Source organism: Cyrtonyx montezumae, unplaced genomic scaffold (genome assembly GCF_038088225.1).
Source record: "Cyrtonyx montezumae isolate F1298 unplaced genomic scaffold, pur_monq_1.0 scaffold_17, whole genome shotgun sequence".
Lineage (NCBI taxonomy): Eukaryota > Metazoa > Chordata > Aves > Galliformes > Odontophoridae > Cyrtonyx > Cyrtonyx montezumae.
The window spans coordinates 24,917,997-24,934,500 of NW_027071903.1; the positions used below are offsets into that span (position 1 = coordinate 24,917,997).

Below are 16,504 nucleotides of genomic sequence, written 5' to 3' on the forward strand. Positions count from 1 at the left end.
TTTTATGAATATTCTCCCTGAAAGAAAATGAAGAGTTTTGTGAACAACCACAAGGCAGTGCTCCAGCTGGCACTCCCACACAGCTGTTCTTCCCAGTGTTTGCACTTCTTATTAGTAGATGGTTTTTCAGGCAGAAGGAATCATTAGATTAACAGATCTGCACGTGGTAATAGAGAAGAAGCCTATTTGAATATATCACTTTCCAAACTCTTGCAGAAGTCAGAAGTGTGATATTTTAATTTGGGGCAATTTCTTTGCTAAGCTGTGTTGCAGTTGTATTTAGGCTTCATGTATCTCTATCATTTTACAGCAGTTCAATGTCCAATGTTTTTCTGTTTCGTTTTTCTTTCTGTGATGTTGTTTATTTGTTTATTTATTTACAGTCAGAGAATGAGAGAAATTACCACATATTTTATCAGCTCTGTGCATCTGCTATGCAACCTGAATTTAAGCATCTTAAATTGGGTAGGTCTCAGGAAAATGAGCTGCTCTTCCCCTTTGCAGTGTAGTGTTTTGAAAACTGGATTTTCCAAAGCTAGTATGTTAAGTGCTTTATATCATAAATCCCGCAGACTTAGAACTGGACATAGCTATTAAGTCTGCTTGTATTAAACATGGTAGTAAATCACTGGGAACTTGAATACTGCATTATCAAGTGCGTTTGAAAATGCTTTTCTAGCACTTTCTGTAGTGGGAGATGCTATAATGACAATCTGGGGGCTTGATTCATCTATCTGTAGAGAAGCTTTAATGTCACGTGGGAGAGCCAGGTGTTAGCTGCGTGCTTACACAGCTTCATTCCTGTTTGTTTGTTACATCAACTGCTAAGATTGCTAGGAATGCTAGTTTGTGTCAGAGAAACTGAGTTAGGCACTCAGGTTTCTCTTGGAAGAAGGCGGCCTCCCGCTCACTGGATCACATACCATCTTTAATTTTCTAGTCTTTAATAATCGGCTATTCCCAGTCCTGAGTTTTCCAGCATTACAAGATTTGCTTTTCGTCCATAGGAAGTGCAGAAGAATTCAATTACACGAGAATGGGTGGCAGTACAACTATTGAAGGAGTTGATGACAGAGCAAATATGGTTGAAACTCAGAAGACATTTGCCTTGCTGGGTAATTTCTTGAGGATATCTTCTCCAAATATTTTATTATTTTATTTTATTTTATTTTATTTTATTTTATTTTATTTTATTTTATTTTATTTTATTTTATTTTATTTTATTTTATTTTATTTTATTTTATTTTATTTTATTTTTATTGAAATGAATAGAGGTGGTGTTTAAAAAATTAGTAGTAATTATAAAAATTATTTCCTTAATAGCCTGCCTTTTGCACTGTTGCCTTGCTTTAAAAGCACTAGACAAGAGCAAATGACTGCTAGCTGTTGGTGTTCATTGTTAATGATCAAAAACATTAAGGGCTGAGGTCTGCTTGGCCCTTGAGATAACATACTGCAAAGTAAATAGAATTAGAAGCTTCCTTATCCCTAGTATGTCTTATCTGAAGACCATATGAGACTCTAACCGGTGCTGGTAGCCATGCAGGAGTTTGTCTAATCTCTCATTGGATCAGACAGAGAGAAGGTAAGCTGAACCAAAGCTTTTCACATTTTGCAGGGATGCTATACAACTACTGACTATTCAACAAAGCAAGCAATCCAACATTGTTCTATTCTAATTCATTCTACTGTATTTGAATATTGAAAATAATCAAGAATTATTATTATTTTTTTTTTTTAGGTCTGAAGGAAGATTTTCAGATGGATGTTTTTAAAACACTGGCAGCAATCCTGCACTTAGGCAACACAGAAATAACAGCTGTTGGAGATGAAAGGTCGTTCATCAGGGTAAGGAAGTAACTCACTGAGACTGTGGAACAAGATACAAAAGAAAATGCTGAAAGACCTTTAGAGATGTTCTTCTCAATTCTGGGGCTCAGAGCAGCATTAAATCTGAGATACTAGAAAGATGTGTCTATCTTTTTATGTGTACAAAGTGAGTATTCATATGAAACATATTTCTACCTGGCAGTTTTTGGTAAAGCCTTCGGGTACTACTTGCAGGATAAAGGAAACAACATTGTCAGAGCTGCTCGGATTGTGTCCCAGCAGACTATACAAGCCAAAAAAGAATGACATCTGGACATAGACTAACTTATTCTTGCAATGTATCTGTCTAGTGCATCTCATCCAGACACAGGTTTTCTTTCCTATGTCAGTAGCTCCATCCAATATCACTTGCTTTAACTCTTCTTGGTATTTCGCCAGGCTAAGTGAACAGAAAATAAAGCACATGTTGATGTCAGGATTTCCCTAGCAGGTATTAAATGTAATGTAGTAATATTTATTATCTTCTGTAAAGCTGGAAGACAATCATCTCAACTTATTCTGTGAGCTTCTGGAATTAAACAGTGACAAAATGGCACAGTGGTTGTGCCACCGAAAGATTATCACTACTTCAGAGACCGTAATAAAGCCAATGACAAAACCTCAAGCTCTTAATGCAAGGGATGCTTTGGCAAAGAAGATCTACTCTCATTTGTTTGACTTTATTGTGGAAAGAATTAACCAGGCTTTGCAGTTCTCTGGCAAACAGCATACTTTTATTGGTGTTCTGGATATATATGGGTAAGAATGTTTCTAGAAACAGTTTTATTAACTTATATTTGCTAAGCTTCAGTAACTATAACTTAAATGTAGTTCATTTTCCATGGGGTTGTGGGCACTTCCGAATCTGTGCTGCTAATGAATCTGGAGGGTTTCATTTACTAAAAGGTCATACTCATGTAAGTCCTTCTGCATCCAGAGTGTTCATCAAATATAAATATTAGTATCTTGTGTGAGTGAGGTTTAAATTTAAGTTTGCATTTAATTATTTTAGATGTAACTCTGGATTTTTATTTATTTATTTTTAGCTCTGTCATCTTCAGTAACGTCATCTTCTGGGAAAGTCTTGAAATCCCTCAGCAGCCTTCATTAGGATTGTGGCTGTTTAATTTTCACTGAATGATTAGGTTAGCTCCAAAGTCTTATGAGATGATTACAATCTGTATTTGAATGTGAAGGCTTTTTGTTTTCAATACAATTGCATTACCTTTGTTTATTTATTTATTTTTGACATGTTTCAGCTTTGAGACGTTTGATGTGAACAGTTTTGAACAATTTTGCATAAATTATGCCAATGAAAAACTGCAGCAGCAATTTAATCAGGTATGTTCTTTTCTTTTAATCTTTTTCTTTTCTTGTAATATCATTTCACTGTTCTTTGTCTTATTTTACTTCAGTTTTGAGATTATTAATTGCAATTACTGTTTGGATATTTGTTTTTGAGTAACAGCTATTTCTGGGTAATGACTATCCAGTAATAAGGAAAAAAAAAAAGAGACTTTATATATTGCTCCCTTAATTCTAACCTTACGTTTTCCTAATTTCCCTATATCTAGCATGTCTTTAAACTTGAACAAGAAGAGTATATGAAGGAAGATATCCCCTGGACTTTAATAGACTTTTATGACAACCAGCCTGTCATTGACCTTATTGAAGCTAAAATGGGAATTTTAGAACTTTTGGATGAAGAGTGCTTGGTAATGTGAAAAATTACTGTATTTATGAGCTCATACAAAAATTACAAGAGGCATATGGATGTTGGTTCTCTGGTGATTTTTAGTTGTACACCACTTGCTCGTTTGTTTGTTCATTTTGTTTTATAAAATGGAAAATCTAAATGTAGATTATTCCCCAGAAGCTGATGGAGCAACTCGGTTTCTTCACCGTGTGGTCAGTGGGGCACTAGAACAGGTTAAGCAGAAATGCATTGGGATCCCCTTTCCTTGGAAAACTCTTTTGGACTGAACTTTGTAAAGGTTGTCTCTCTTTTTGTTTTTACAGTTGCCCCATGGAACAGATGAAAACTGGCTTCAAAAGCTATATAATAATTTTGTCAACAAAAACACGCTCTTTGAAAAGCCGAGGATGTCAAACACGTCTTTCATCATTCAACACTTTGCTGATAAGGTAAACTATAAAGAAGCCAGTTTTATTACACTCTGCTTCTAGCAGTATCTCATGCAGAAAAGGAGCAAACTTGCAGCAGAAATACTAACCATGCCTTTTTGAAACTGCTGGGTGATCTTCCTTCAGTGCTCATTGCTTTTCATTTATTGGTAACGCTACAATGTTCTTTTGTTGCTGGTGTTAATGATTTCATGCCTTTGCACAGGTAGAATATAAATGTGAAGGATTTCTGGAAAAAAACAGGGATACAGTATATGAAGTTTTGATGGAAATCTTGAAAGAGAGCAAGGTTTGTGTTCTAACAGTCGCAATTAATTTTCTGAATATCTGATTTCATTGGAATTAATTCAGATCTGATTTTAGAAGATTTGTTCTAATGAAAGGATATGTGTTTCTCATAGGTTGGATCAATTAGTTTACGTCTTAATTTCTAATGAATATTCATTACGTGTATATTTAACATCAAAATTACAATCATTTGCTAGTTACGTTAGTGTGGGGTTTTCATATCTTCCCAGTGATTGCATTTTGGAATCCTTGAAACTGAATCATTCACTTAGCTGAGGGTTTTATTTTCATAGGCTCTGTGGCTTTGTTAGGTGGCTTAGCATTTACAGCTGCCTTTGTTTGTTTTTCAGAAGGGATTAAGGAAAAGGCAGGCAGGGAAAACTTCACACATCTTATATGGTCTTATCTCTTCCCACCTGCTTGGAGTCCCTGCTCCTTTCACGCTGTTGATTTGCTATTAAGAAATTAACTTAATCTGACTAGAACCCATATTCTTAATTTAAATTAAATGGTTCGTGAGTGAAAGCTTTTGTATGTTTAATTCTGAGTTTCTCTACATGTTTGCTTATATTGAAATGGCCTTTGCAGGCACACTTCACAGTTGTCAAGTTTTTTCTCTGAAGTGCATAAGTGCTCCATAGGCTTAAGATTGTTGCAAGTGTTTCTTTGATGGTTCTTCCTTTGTGGCTTAATGTGATTCTTTCACCATACTTCTAGTTTCATCTGTGTGCAAACTTTTTTCAAGAGAGCCCAGTGTCCATTTCACCTTTCAGTTCCACTATAAGCATCAAATCTGCAAGACCTGTCCTCAAGTCACCTAACAAGCAGCTCCGGATGACTGTTGGCAGTAAGGTACTGTGTGCACATCCTTCTCTGTGATGCTCACACTTCCAGGGCAGTGTGAGGCTATGGTACTGGATGGTTGGACTGGATGTTCTTGGGGGCCTTATACAGCCACAGTGATTCTATGATTCTATGATACTGTGTTCTACTGTTCATGGGGAAGCATCTCATTTTCAGTACAAGAGTCAGCAGCAATGCAGTGCTCCTCTCTCAGTGCCCATCCAAAACCTAACAAAGAATTAAAGAACTGAAGATTAGACTTTTTACTTAGCTGTAAACATTTCACTAGCCAAACTGTTGCATCTGATATTTTCTAGTTCCGGAGTTCTTTATCTTTACTTATGGAGACACTTAATGCAACCACCCCTCACTACGTGCGATGCATAAAGCCAAATGATGAAAAACTGCCTTTTGAGTAAGTGTGGTATTTGTATAATTTCTAGTAAGTAAGTGTGGCTTTGTATAATTTCTAAAGTGAAAAGAGTACTTCTGTGTTTCACATTAGCTACCTGTTATTGAACAACTTCGTGTAGAGAATGTATTTTTCTTTTCAAGATAGCCCAAGTAAAAAAGATGTGTTCTAACAACAGTAGAATAATTCAGTAATGGTTAGTGATATCTTAGAAATTACTTATTATGCTGAAGACTTTCAAGTCAGATATTTTATTTGTCATAACAGTTGGGGTGGAAATGTAGTATTCTGTATGTTTAGGTTTGCTCGTGTATGGTATGGATTAGTACCCAGTCACATTTAGGGAGTAATAGCCACTGCAATTTTTTTGAGGTATCCCTTTTATCCACAGAAATATTTATAAGTAAGAAAACATACGAGCAGCACTGAACATAACTTTGGCTTTTTCACACACATTTATTTTACTTTAATGCTGTAACACAGTCTTGCATGCTAGATAGCTGTGTTTGCATAACTCCTGTGTTCAACCTGATAACCACTAAGTGCAAGTAGGAGCTGACCTTGCTGCAGCTGTTGGTTTGTTCTGTGGGCAAACACGTAGCAGCTCTCTAGTTTCAGGTGTACAGCTATTAGTTGGACTGTAATGTGCTGACAAATTAAATATATGCCTGTGTGTACTCTACATATCTGAATAGGAAGGAAGAGGCAAAGATTATATGTTTTCAAATTAATTTTTAGTAGGATTCAGTTTTCATGGAATTGAACAAAGTCTCTCTGTGAAAATGTATTATAATGTCATGGTTCCACTATCCTACTGAAACCTGATTGTTTTGTGTAATACCAATGAGAGGGAAAACACTTTGGAGAATATAAAAATATGTCTGAATTAGACTAGAAGAGCATGCTGTGAGATTATGAAAGAACAGCGTCGTTAACTGTGAGCCATGGAAATCTCTTTGGTAGTAATGGCCTGTCTATAGCACAATGCTTTGTGCATCTTGGTCCAGAATTGAGAAGGCTCTTTCCACAACTTTTGTTGGTAATCTTGAACCAAGATATCCTTACACGAATCTTAGTTTATTTATAATAGTTGTGCTGAAGAATAGCTAGAGAGAGTTACTTCTCAATAGACTGCTGAGGAAATTTATTTGTGTCTGTGTTCTGTGCCTTGGCATGATTCTTTGCCTCTTGGTAATATGAACAGTCAAGCTTAATACTAAAAGGAAAAAGGACCTTTCATAAGACAGAAATAAGGACATTCTTCATATTTTTTGAGGAAGAAAGCCTAAATACTCCCTCTGCTCTAACACAGCAAGAAAACTGTACAGGTAAGACACCATACAAAAAATAGGGAGCCCCTTGTCATGTGAGTAGAAATAGAAGTCCAGCTAGTAGAATTGTTATATTAATTATTGCATGCTGAGCTTATCAAAAATATAAAGTATAACTCTGCTTTTTTAGGTTTGACTCAAAAAGAGTGGCTCAGCAACTGCGAGCATGTGGTGTTTTGGAAACCATTCGAATTAGTGCACAGAGCTATCCATCCAGGTAGGGACTGACAGTAGGTCTCCATATCTCAAAAAAAAAGTGTTTCATTTTTTAAATGAATTGCATTTGCTAATTTTTAATTTTTCAGATGGACTTACATTGAGTTTTTCAGCCGCTACAGCATCCTTATGGCGCAGCAGGAACTTTCTTTCAATGATAAGAAGCAGATCTGCAAGATTGTTTTGCAGCGGCTAATCCAGGTTGGTACATATACACTGATCCTTTATGTATCATATACCACCTGATGTTATTAAAAGGTCCCTTTTCCCAAGAGTACTATCCCACTCCTTAAGTAGGAAAGATAACATATTTCCCTTATTGCTATCTTTCCTGATTTAGAGTGTCAGACATAGGCTTGTAAATCAAGAACCTTTTGTGGTGATACTGAGTCATAATGTGTTCATAGACAGATGATTTAACCTCTCCGTGCTTCATATATTCACTTGTTAAACGACAGATATTGTACCTATATTTATCAGACAGTAAATAGTATAAATTCACCAAGACTGTGCACAGAAGAGGGCTTTGGTTGGTGTCACAGCGCATACTGAAGAACTCTTCTGAAAACATTCTATATTTGTAGATTTTTATTGTGTATTGAAACTGAAATTTCATTGCAACAGAGTCTAAACAGGCTTTTGATGTGGTTAAGTAAGTTGTGTTTACAGTTCATTATACTATAGTGGTTTTTTTGCCTATGAGGAAGACCTGAAAAACTATGGTTGTCTTGCTCTTAGCTTTAAAAATACCTGATCACTTTTTGCCTTCTGGCTGAAAAAAATGTAAGGCATTTTTTTTCTTTTTTTTTCCCTTCCTCTGTTGTGTCTACAATGGGAGGTAGGTGTTACCATTTATTCAGTACCTTCCTTGTCAGAGGTGGCTGAAGTTCAATGGTTTGTAGGGTTCAGGGTGCAGCAAGGATAGGCTGAGGCTATTACCTCAATGACAAGGCCATGCTTCCTCAGCTCCTGTTTGTTTGACAAGTCCCTGTTGTTGAGGCAGATCCAAGTCAAGGTATGTCAAGACTGTGTTCTAACTCAGGGATATACAAGACCAAAGACAGGTATACTTGTAGCATGGCTCCAACAGAGACTGAGATTGAGCCTGAGTTTAAAAGTTATTTCTTCTGTGAGTTTTTGCTCTCACAGTTCACTGATTCAAGCCCAGATGCACTGCAGGGTAGCGTTGAGCTCAAGGAACTGTATTCAGTCAGATGGCATTGCTTTCAGGGCCTTGGTGATAAGTCCAGATCTTCTTAATCTGAGGCCACTGTAGTGTGAATTTGGATATTTGGATATTTTATATTTTCCTTCTTTCCTTCGTTTTGGAGTTCTCCTCCTGCCACGTACCATCTATAATGAAAGCAGGGAGTTTATGGTTATTTGGCGAGATCATGTCATTTCAGAATAGATTGGCTGAAGTGACACTTTATAAAAGGAATAAAGTGTTTTGTCTAGAAAAATAAAACTGCAATAAATCTATTGTGTGTTTGTTTTTCTTTTCTTTTTTTCAGGATCCTAACCAATATCAGTTTGGGAGAACGAAAATTTTCTTCAGAGCAGGACAGGTTGCTTACTTAGAAAAACTACGATCAGACACACTGAGGCATGCATGCATCGTGATCCAAAAGAGCGTCCGAGGCTGGCTGCAGCGCAAGAAATTCCTGTGCATTAAACAAGCAGCTATTACAGTTCAGCAGTACTTCCGTGGGCAGCGGACCGTACGGTACTTCTGGCTGATACGTGTTAGGGCATGCCTGACAGGATCTGGAAGGTCAAACTCAGCAGAAGTGCCCAGTGCTAGTTTGGAAGAGTAGTTTTTATGTAAAAGTAATCAAAATTGTTGATTTTTTTTTTCTCTTGTTTGAAATTATGAACTTGAAAGTGTTCATGTTGTTTGGCTGATTTGAAGAAAGTACCATGGCAGACTCCAAACATCTGCCAGATTGCTGAGAGGCCTTTTTACATCCAGACAAGAAACTGTAGCAGCCATTCACAGTACAGACAGAGGAGGAAGATGGCTGTATCTAGGCTTTGAAATGTTCAGAAAGACAGTGTGAGAATAATTGCTGGTGAAAAAAGATAGGAAAGCTTGTGGGTTGCTCCCCCTCCTTGGTAGAGCTTCGCTTTTGTTATTCTGGACTAGTTCCGCTAGTTTTCATAAGATTAATGCCTCTGTGTTTCACTTAAAGGAAATAGTCCTACGTAGTATTCATCGTCAGCCGAACTATTTTTGTGTGTGATTTGACTGACTGGAGGAACGAGCATAAAACATCTCATCTGACCTAAGTAAACGTTTTTGTCTTTTGAATTAGGCAAGCCATAACTGCACAAGCTCTGAAGCAAACGTGGGCAGCTATAATTATTCAGAAATACTGCCGTGGTTACCTCGTCCGTAAACTTTGCCAGCTCATCCATGTGGCTGCTGTAACAATCCAAGCTTATACCAGGGGGTTTCTAGCAAGAAGGAAATACCAGAAGGTACAGCCTATTGCAAAGTTTGATTTCAGTAACTGGAAACAGCAATAACTCTATGGGAAAGATGGAGACAAAGGCAATGATCCCTATTACTTTACCTTGCATGTGTTATTCTTCTATCTTCTACTCTATTTCTGTATATATATTGTAAAAATACTTATACACAATAGCTTAGATCTAAATCTCCTGCCTGTTACAACTGTCTGATTTATACTTGATGCAGATCATTTAATGTGGCTGCTACAGTTGTTCACGTACATGTACAGTCTGAATGTTTTAGTATTTTGATACTTCTGAGAGCATAGAAATGTGTGTAGATTCACAGAACGCTTTAACTGATGTTGATTGGGGCCACAGGTAATTACAAACAGATGCTGATGCTTTCTTCCAAAGATGCTTGAAGAACACAAGGCTGTGATCCTTCAGAAATATGCCCGTGCGTGGCTTGCCAGGCGCAGATTCCAGAACATCCGTCGGTTTGTGCTGAACATCCAGCTTTCATACAGAGTTCAGCGACTGCAGAAGAAGATAGAAGAACAGGTGAGGGTCCTCAGTCAGTTTATGACTTGTAACTAGGTTTTTTTTCATTTTTTTTTTTAATAAATATTCTATTCATTTTATTCTGAGCTCTCATGTTGACTAGGGTCACATGTGAATTGCAGCATTTATAGTTTACTTGACAAGATGGAATTTATATGCAGGTTATAATCCTTATTAACACAAGTTACTTCCTATATCCAGTGTAGGAAAAATCTTCTGGGATTTCCTTGTATTTCTGAGGCATATGCTACTGAGATTTTGGGTTAGCTCTCCTCATTAGCACACCTAACATTCTTTAATGTTTTGTAACAGATGCCCAATCTCTGCATGAGATTGCTTGTATTAGGATGAAGAGTGTTAGATACTGCTCTGGTTCAACATAACTTTGGGGAATTCTGCCTTACATTTCTTTCATAGCTTATTTTTGAGAGCTATAACAGTTATCTATAAGGTGGTAGCTTTAACCTGGCTGATGGAAACAATCCCTGATGAAAATAATCAAGATGAACCTGGAATGGCAAGCAGAACTAGGTCAGGTGCTTCCTTTGTAGCTGAGAAGTAGAGCATAGAATACGCTGCTCATGTGCTTGAAATTGGTTCTCATGGCCCCTGAAGAATTCTACACAAAACACACGGTTTGAATGATTAAACTGTAGAGCTGTTTTATGACAGTAATTTTTGAGGAGAAGACAGAATGCTATTTAACAGCATCAGTTGTGCATTCTCTGTTTTATTTAACCTGTCTTAACTCACTGAAGAGCAAAGAAAATCATGGCTTGCTGGAACGATTGACTAACCTGGCGTCAGCTCACATGAATGACTTGGATACGATTCAGAAACTTGAATCGGAGCTTGAAAAGATAACTGCTCAAAAGAGAAATTATGAGGAAAAAGGGAAAAAATATAAAGAGGACAGTGAACAGGTAAATTTTCCCTACCTTCATGGCGCTTGTATTTTAGTTAAGTTTTTGATTTGCTGGATTTTTCAAATACATGATTTTCATAAGTTCATAAGTTCATAAGGTTGGAAAGGACCTATAAGATCATCTAGTCCAACCATCCTCCTATCACTATCCCTACCCAACTACTAAATCAAATCCCTTAGCACCTCATCTAAACGCTTCTTGAACAGCGCTAGGGATGGTGCCTCAACCACCTCCCTAGGCAGGCCATTCCAGTGCCTGACCACTCTTCCAGAGAAAAAATGTTTCCTCAGGTCTAATCTAAATCTTCCCCGGCGCAACTTGTGGCCATTCCCTCTTGTCCTGTCATTATTTATCAGGGAGAAGAGGCCCACCCCCTCCTCACCACAACCCTCCTTCAGGAAGTGGTAGAGTGCAATAAGGTCTCCTCTGAGCCTCCTCTTCTCCAGACTAAACAATCCCAGCTCGTATTTTGAGAGTTACTGAGTAAATTCACTTTCCAGGGGATGATGTAGAAGGAGGGAGTCTGTGTGTTATTGTTGTAAATGTGAGACGTTGTGACCTATTTCTTCTCCCTTTAAATTCTGTGTTTTGCTTGCTTTTTGTGTGCACAGAGAATCTTAAAACTTGAGACTCAGAATAAAGAGTTACGAGAAAAGAAGGAGACCTTAGAAGTAAAGCTCCAAGAGAAAACAGAGGAAATGAAAGGTATGATGATTAAAAGGAATTTCAAAGAAGTAAGGGGAAGTTGTACAGTCAGGTTTTCAGTGAATTTAAATGACATTTGGTCTAATAAAAACAATGTAAGTGCTTAAGTTACAGTATATTAAAAGTTGCATCTGAGCATCTCTTCTCTGAAACTAGTTTAAAATGTGTAGTGCATGTGCTTTTAATGCCATAAATTAAATCTCTTCTTTCAGTGACAAAAGCTTTGCTGTTATCTATGTTTCTTGTCTCAAGGCAGCATGTGCTCTGTGTCCTTCCTTTAATTAATCGTTTTAACTACTTGCTTTGTAGGAGGTGAGCAATGTGTGAAATCAGGTGTACTTTAGGAGAGACAAATTTTGGTGCTTCAGAAGCATTTTGTTCTGTAGCATTACTTACAAGTTTACTGGAGTAGTCCTTGACATTTTAGACTACTAATTGTTATTGTTATTAACACAAACTTGTTATTAAAACAAAAACTTCTCCTTGCGATAATACTTTTTAATAATTGCACATCACTGCGTGAAATTCTTTGAAATATTGCAATGTTTTTTGACAGAGAAAATGGATGACCTCACGAAACAACTTTTTGATGATGTACGAAAAGAAGAAAGTCAGCGAATGTATGGAAGCAGAATTTCATTTGTTTGAAGCAACATTTGTTTGATTTTTTTCTCTTTCTCTACTTTTCTTTTTCCTGCTGTGCTTATGATCGTATCGTTTGAGTCTATCAGCATTCTTGAACAGTGATGCTAGTTCTGACTTGCTTCACATACCACTGAAGATGAGCACGTGCCTATGCAGGGAACTATACTGTAGGCTTGAGATTCTTCTTGCTTTAGAGTTGAGAATTGATACATTCTCAGTAGTCAGTCAGGGTTAGAAAAGCAGCTGATGACCGTACTAGATTCAGCTTGAGGGAATATAAGTGTTTCAGATTAATAATATAGAAAAGCCATATTTTCTCTTTGGTATATTATTCACACTTTAAAAACCATGCTGTTTAGCTATGTATATTTGATGTTTTGCAGTATGCCATTGTCAGATCAAATGTTTGTTGTACTGTAACTCTTTACAAGACAGAACCTTAGGTACTGAATAAATGCCATCCTCAGAAATTTCAAGAGTGTAATAATAAGTCACTGTTACTGAGGATTGGAAGCTGTTTGGGACTTCAGCTCAGTCTGATTTCAGATTGACTTCACTCTTCTTTGCCAGTTCTTCTGCTCCTCTTAGTAGCTCTATTATGTTGGAAGCCAGCCTATTCCAGCAGGGGCCAGTTGAAAATAGATGGCTTCCTACTGCTATGTCTTTCCTCAGTGCCTAACGTGGGCATAAACATATCAGAGAGCTGCTTAATAGGTGGACTCTGAAAGAGTTAGGGAGTTAGCCTTGAAGTGGGAATATTCTATATGTCTTGAATTCAGTCCCAAAAACTGAATAGAGTGTAGAGAAGTCTGGGGACATTCTTATCCCATTGTCATCCATTTTGTATATTGGTTCTGATGATCTAGCCTAGCATTTTCAAGCAATCATGGTTCATTTAAGTTTCCTTTACTGAAACACATCCTTCAAGTTAAAATTAAAACAAAGCCTGCTCTTTTGCTTCCAAACACCTCATTGTCTCATTTAGGATTCTTGAGAAAAATTTCCAAAATCAGAAACATGAGTATGAAAAGGAAATTGAATCACTCAAGGGAGAAATAAAGGTTCTCAGAGAAGAAAAAACACAGCTACAGCAACAAATTCAGCAAGAGATCACCATTCAGGATGACCTGAAAATAGAAGTAGGACAGCTTACAAAACAAGCGCAGGTGAAGTGTGACTCATTTCATTTTGGAGTCTTTCCTGGATAAAGCAAGTAGGCAATGGAGATGTTTTATTTATAGGTTATTTCCTTTTTTCTTTTTCTTTCTTTTTCTTCCCAGTTTTGAAGAAATTACAGCTAATAACTTGTATTTGTTCCAGCACTGCATTGCATCCTTCTCATGTAGTACTCAATATCGAAGTTATTCACGTAAAAATTGAAAGAATACAACTGATTGTGCCTGAATGTTTATACATTGAAATGTGTGGACCTTTTTTTTTTTTTTCCTTCCTTCATTTTCCTCAAAGGCATCTATTTCTTAAGTTTGGTTTTCATAAATATAGCTTATAATCTGACTGAAAATATTTTTGTGTAAAGTTGCATTTTTTTTTCCTATGAGTCATATCCACAACAGAAATACATGCTTTTTCACTGCATCAAATTACTGTTCAGCACTGATGCCAAAAAAAAACCAGACACTTTAAACACATTTTAAGTTTTCTGGCTTATGATTTTGCTGTTATTAATAATTATCTTTATGATTTAACTGTTGTTTAGCCCTTTTCATTCACTTTCTACTGCATTCTATCTAATTCAGAAAATACCTGAGTTGCAAAGGGAAATTGAACTGCTGCAGACACAAAAATTGGATGTTGAAAAACAGGCCCAGTCACAGAAGAGGGAGATGAGGGGTAAGCTACATACTAGATAATTTAGAGAATTTATCAAGCACAGTGTGAACTGGCTGGTTTAAATTGTTTGGTTTTTTAAAATATTTGCTAACTTTGACAAAAACAAACAAACAAAAAAACCAAAACCTGATATCTTTCCCATCCTATAGTGATTTCATTGTATTCAGAGCTTTGTTTGTAAGGTGTAAAACAAAAACCAAGTGGGTTTTTCTGAAGCAATTGATGAATACCAAGATTTGTTGTACCTTTTTAAAGAAATGCTGATTTCAAATATTTCTGTTCAAAAATAAATAGTAGTACTCTAAACTTCACGTAGAACTCAGTATCTCACAGAGACACAGAAATATGGAAATGAAACATTGTCTGGCCTTCGTTCAGCCTGTCCTTAGCCTCAAGCCTCATCAGTGACTTGCTGAACTGGCATCCCTTTGATAAAGGGTACCTAATCTGAAAACTACTGTTGTGTGCTTTGTGCAATACTAAGAACTTATCTTACATGGCAGACATGGATCTTTTAGTGTAGTATGCTAGCACTAAGTGACAAATCATCTGTGTAACTGAAGCGGTTGTCTAGATTTAAAGCAAAGAGGTAACTTGGCAATGAATGTTTGATATGTTTTAAAGAAAACAAAACAATAAGCCTTAATATAGAAATAGACCGACTATTTTGGTAGTGTACCTAAATTGTGCTCCTTCCTTGTTCAGAAGTAGAGCCAAGTCTGTCATCGTATTCTTCAAGTAAATAAGTACTGAGTAACAGAGAGGAACCTTATAGACTCAGGAAGAGGTTGGTTTGATTTTTATAATTATGTGTAATTTGAAGTGTGAGGAAAAATAATTTGCATAATAAACTTTTTTTTTTTTTCCAGAAAAGATGTCAGAAGTTACAAAACAGCTTCTTGAAAGCTATGACTTTGAAGATGTAAGAAGCAGGTAATTTACTGAGTTTTCCTTAAAAGACAGTTAAGGAATGTTTTTGTTCACCTGCCCACTGTTAATACTGCCTTGTGTTCTAGACTATCTACAGAGGATTTGGAACACTTAAATGAAGATGGAGAATTGTGGTTTGCTTATGAAGGCTTGAAAAAAGCTACAAGGTTAGTCAGCATCTATGTTTTCATAACTCTAGGCTGTGACTAGATCAACAGAACAGTCAGTGAGTAACCTGGCAGTGTAGTACTGAACATCTGCCTAACAAATATGTTATATGATTGTCTGACTAGCTTAACTAAATCAATGAGATAAGTATGTATGTGTTAGTCTGGGAGATGTTTCCTCAAAGACAGTATGCATACCTTCCATCTCTTAATGCCTGGGTGATGTAATGGAATATCTGCACGTTGAACATAGTACTTTTTTTGAACTGGTATTAAACTTGACCTATTGCACAGACATCATACTACATCTGCGATTTTTCATTTTTCCTTTTGTTTTTAACAGAGTGTTGGAAAGTCACTTCCAATCTCAGAAGGAAAACTATGAAAAGGAGATAGAAGGTTTGAACTTGAAAGTTGAACATCTTAGCCAAGATATTAATCATCTACAAAAGCTATTTCGAGAGGAAAATGACATAAATGATGGTATTCGACTTGAAGTTAGCAGGCTGACTTCAGAAAACCTGGTAAGATGAAGATGTAGTCAAGCAAAGTACACTTCAGTTACTAGGCAGTACAATCCAAAACTGTTCGTGGCACAAAGCCCTTAAAAGCTTGGTGTCGTGTTTTGACTTTACAAGGCTCAAACAGATGTGGCCATCTGAGGTTGCGCATCCACACCAACTTTTTCACATATAATGTCTTGCTCAGATATAAAAACTGAAGTAGGGGAAGAAGAAACAAAGTATATTTGGCTTGAAATTGGCTGCTGTTTGAGTACTGGTGCGACTGTGTGTTTAGAGTGAGTGAGTGGCTTTGCTCTGCTTGCTGTTTTTTGTTTGCTTGCTTTTTCCCTTCACATATTAAATGGGTTTTATCTTGATCCACTGGCTTTCTCACTTGTGCTCTTCCTATTCTCTTTCCTTTTGCTTTGGGGTGAGAGGAGGGTGGTGGGGAGTTGGCAGTTCTGTGGTTGCTTGACTTCAGTCTGAGGCCAAGCCATGTCAGTAAGCTCATTCAGGATTTAGTTATGCTGTTCTCCTGCTGTGGTCAAGGAATAGAAATCAACACATTTTGATCTGAAGCTTCTGTAAAGCTATCTCTCTCAGGCTGAAAAGTTCTGTGATTTGATTATAAGTGAGAAAACAGATGCCTGGGGAT

The 16,504-nt window shown here is 36.9% G+C and overlaps 1 protein-coding gene across 1 annotated transcript in view; it reads left to right on the plus strand.

Annotated features, from left to right (window-relative positions):
• Positions 1 to 16,504, plus strand: part of MYO5C (myosin VC) — a 33,490-nt gene that overhangs the window by 5,278 nt on the left and 11,708 nt on the right. The window contains exons 7-29 of the mRNA XM_065733859.1: positions 384 to 465; positions 1,008 to 1,115; positions 1,742 to 1,848; positions 2,363 to 2,628; positions 3,129 to 3,210; positions 3,444 to 3,584; positions 3,889 to 4,014; positions 4,220 to 4,303; positions 5,020 to 5,154; positions 5,463 to 5,560; positions 7,019 to 7,105; positions 7,194 to 7,305; positions 8,619 to 8,830; positions 9,420 to 9,585; positions 9,976 to 10,122; positions 10,881 to 11,045; positions 11,660 to 11,753; positions 12,310 to 12,373; positions 13,384 to 13,564; positions 14,156 to 14,249; positions 15,119 to 15,182; positions 15,266 to 15,346; positions 15,690 to 15,870. Coding sequence (XP_065589931.1) covers positions 384 to 465; positions 1,008 to 1,115; positions 1,742 to 1,848; positions 2,363 to 2,628; positions 3,129 to 3,210; positions 3,444 to 3,584; positions 3,889 to 4,014; positions 4,220 to 4,303; positions 5,020 to 5,154; positions 5,463 to 5,560; positions 7,019 to 7,105; positions 7,194 to 7,305; positions 8,619 to 8,830; positions 9,420 to 9,585; positions 9,976 to 10,122; positions 10,881 to 11,045; positions 11,660 to 11,753; positions 12,310 to 12,373; positions 13,384 to 13,564; positions 14,156 to 14,249; positions 15,119 to 15,182; positions 15,266 to 15,346; positions 15,690 to 15,870 — 2,877 coding nt within the window. The remainder of the gene's footprint in view (positions 1 to 383; positions 466 to 1,007; positions 1,116 to 1,741; positions 1,849 to 2,362; positions 2,629 to 3,128; positions 3,211 to 3,443; positions 3,585 to 3,888; positions 4,015 to 4,219; positions 4,304 to 5,019; positions 5,155 to 5,462; positions 5,561 to 7,018; positions 7,106 to 7,193; positions 7,306 to 8,618; positions 8,831 to 9,419; positions 9,586 to 9,975; positions 10,123 to 10,880; positions 11,046 to 11,659; positions 11,754 to 12,309; positions 12,374 to 13,383; positions 13,565 to 14,155; positions 14,250 to 15,118; positions 15,183 to 15,265; positions 15,347 to 15,689; positions 15,871 to 16,504) is intronic.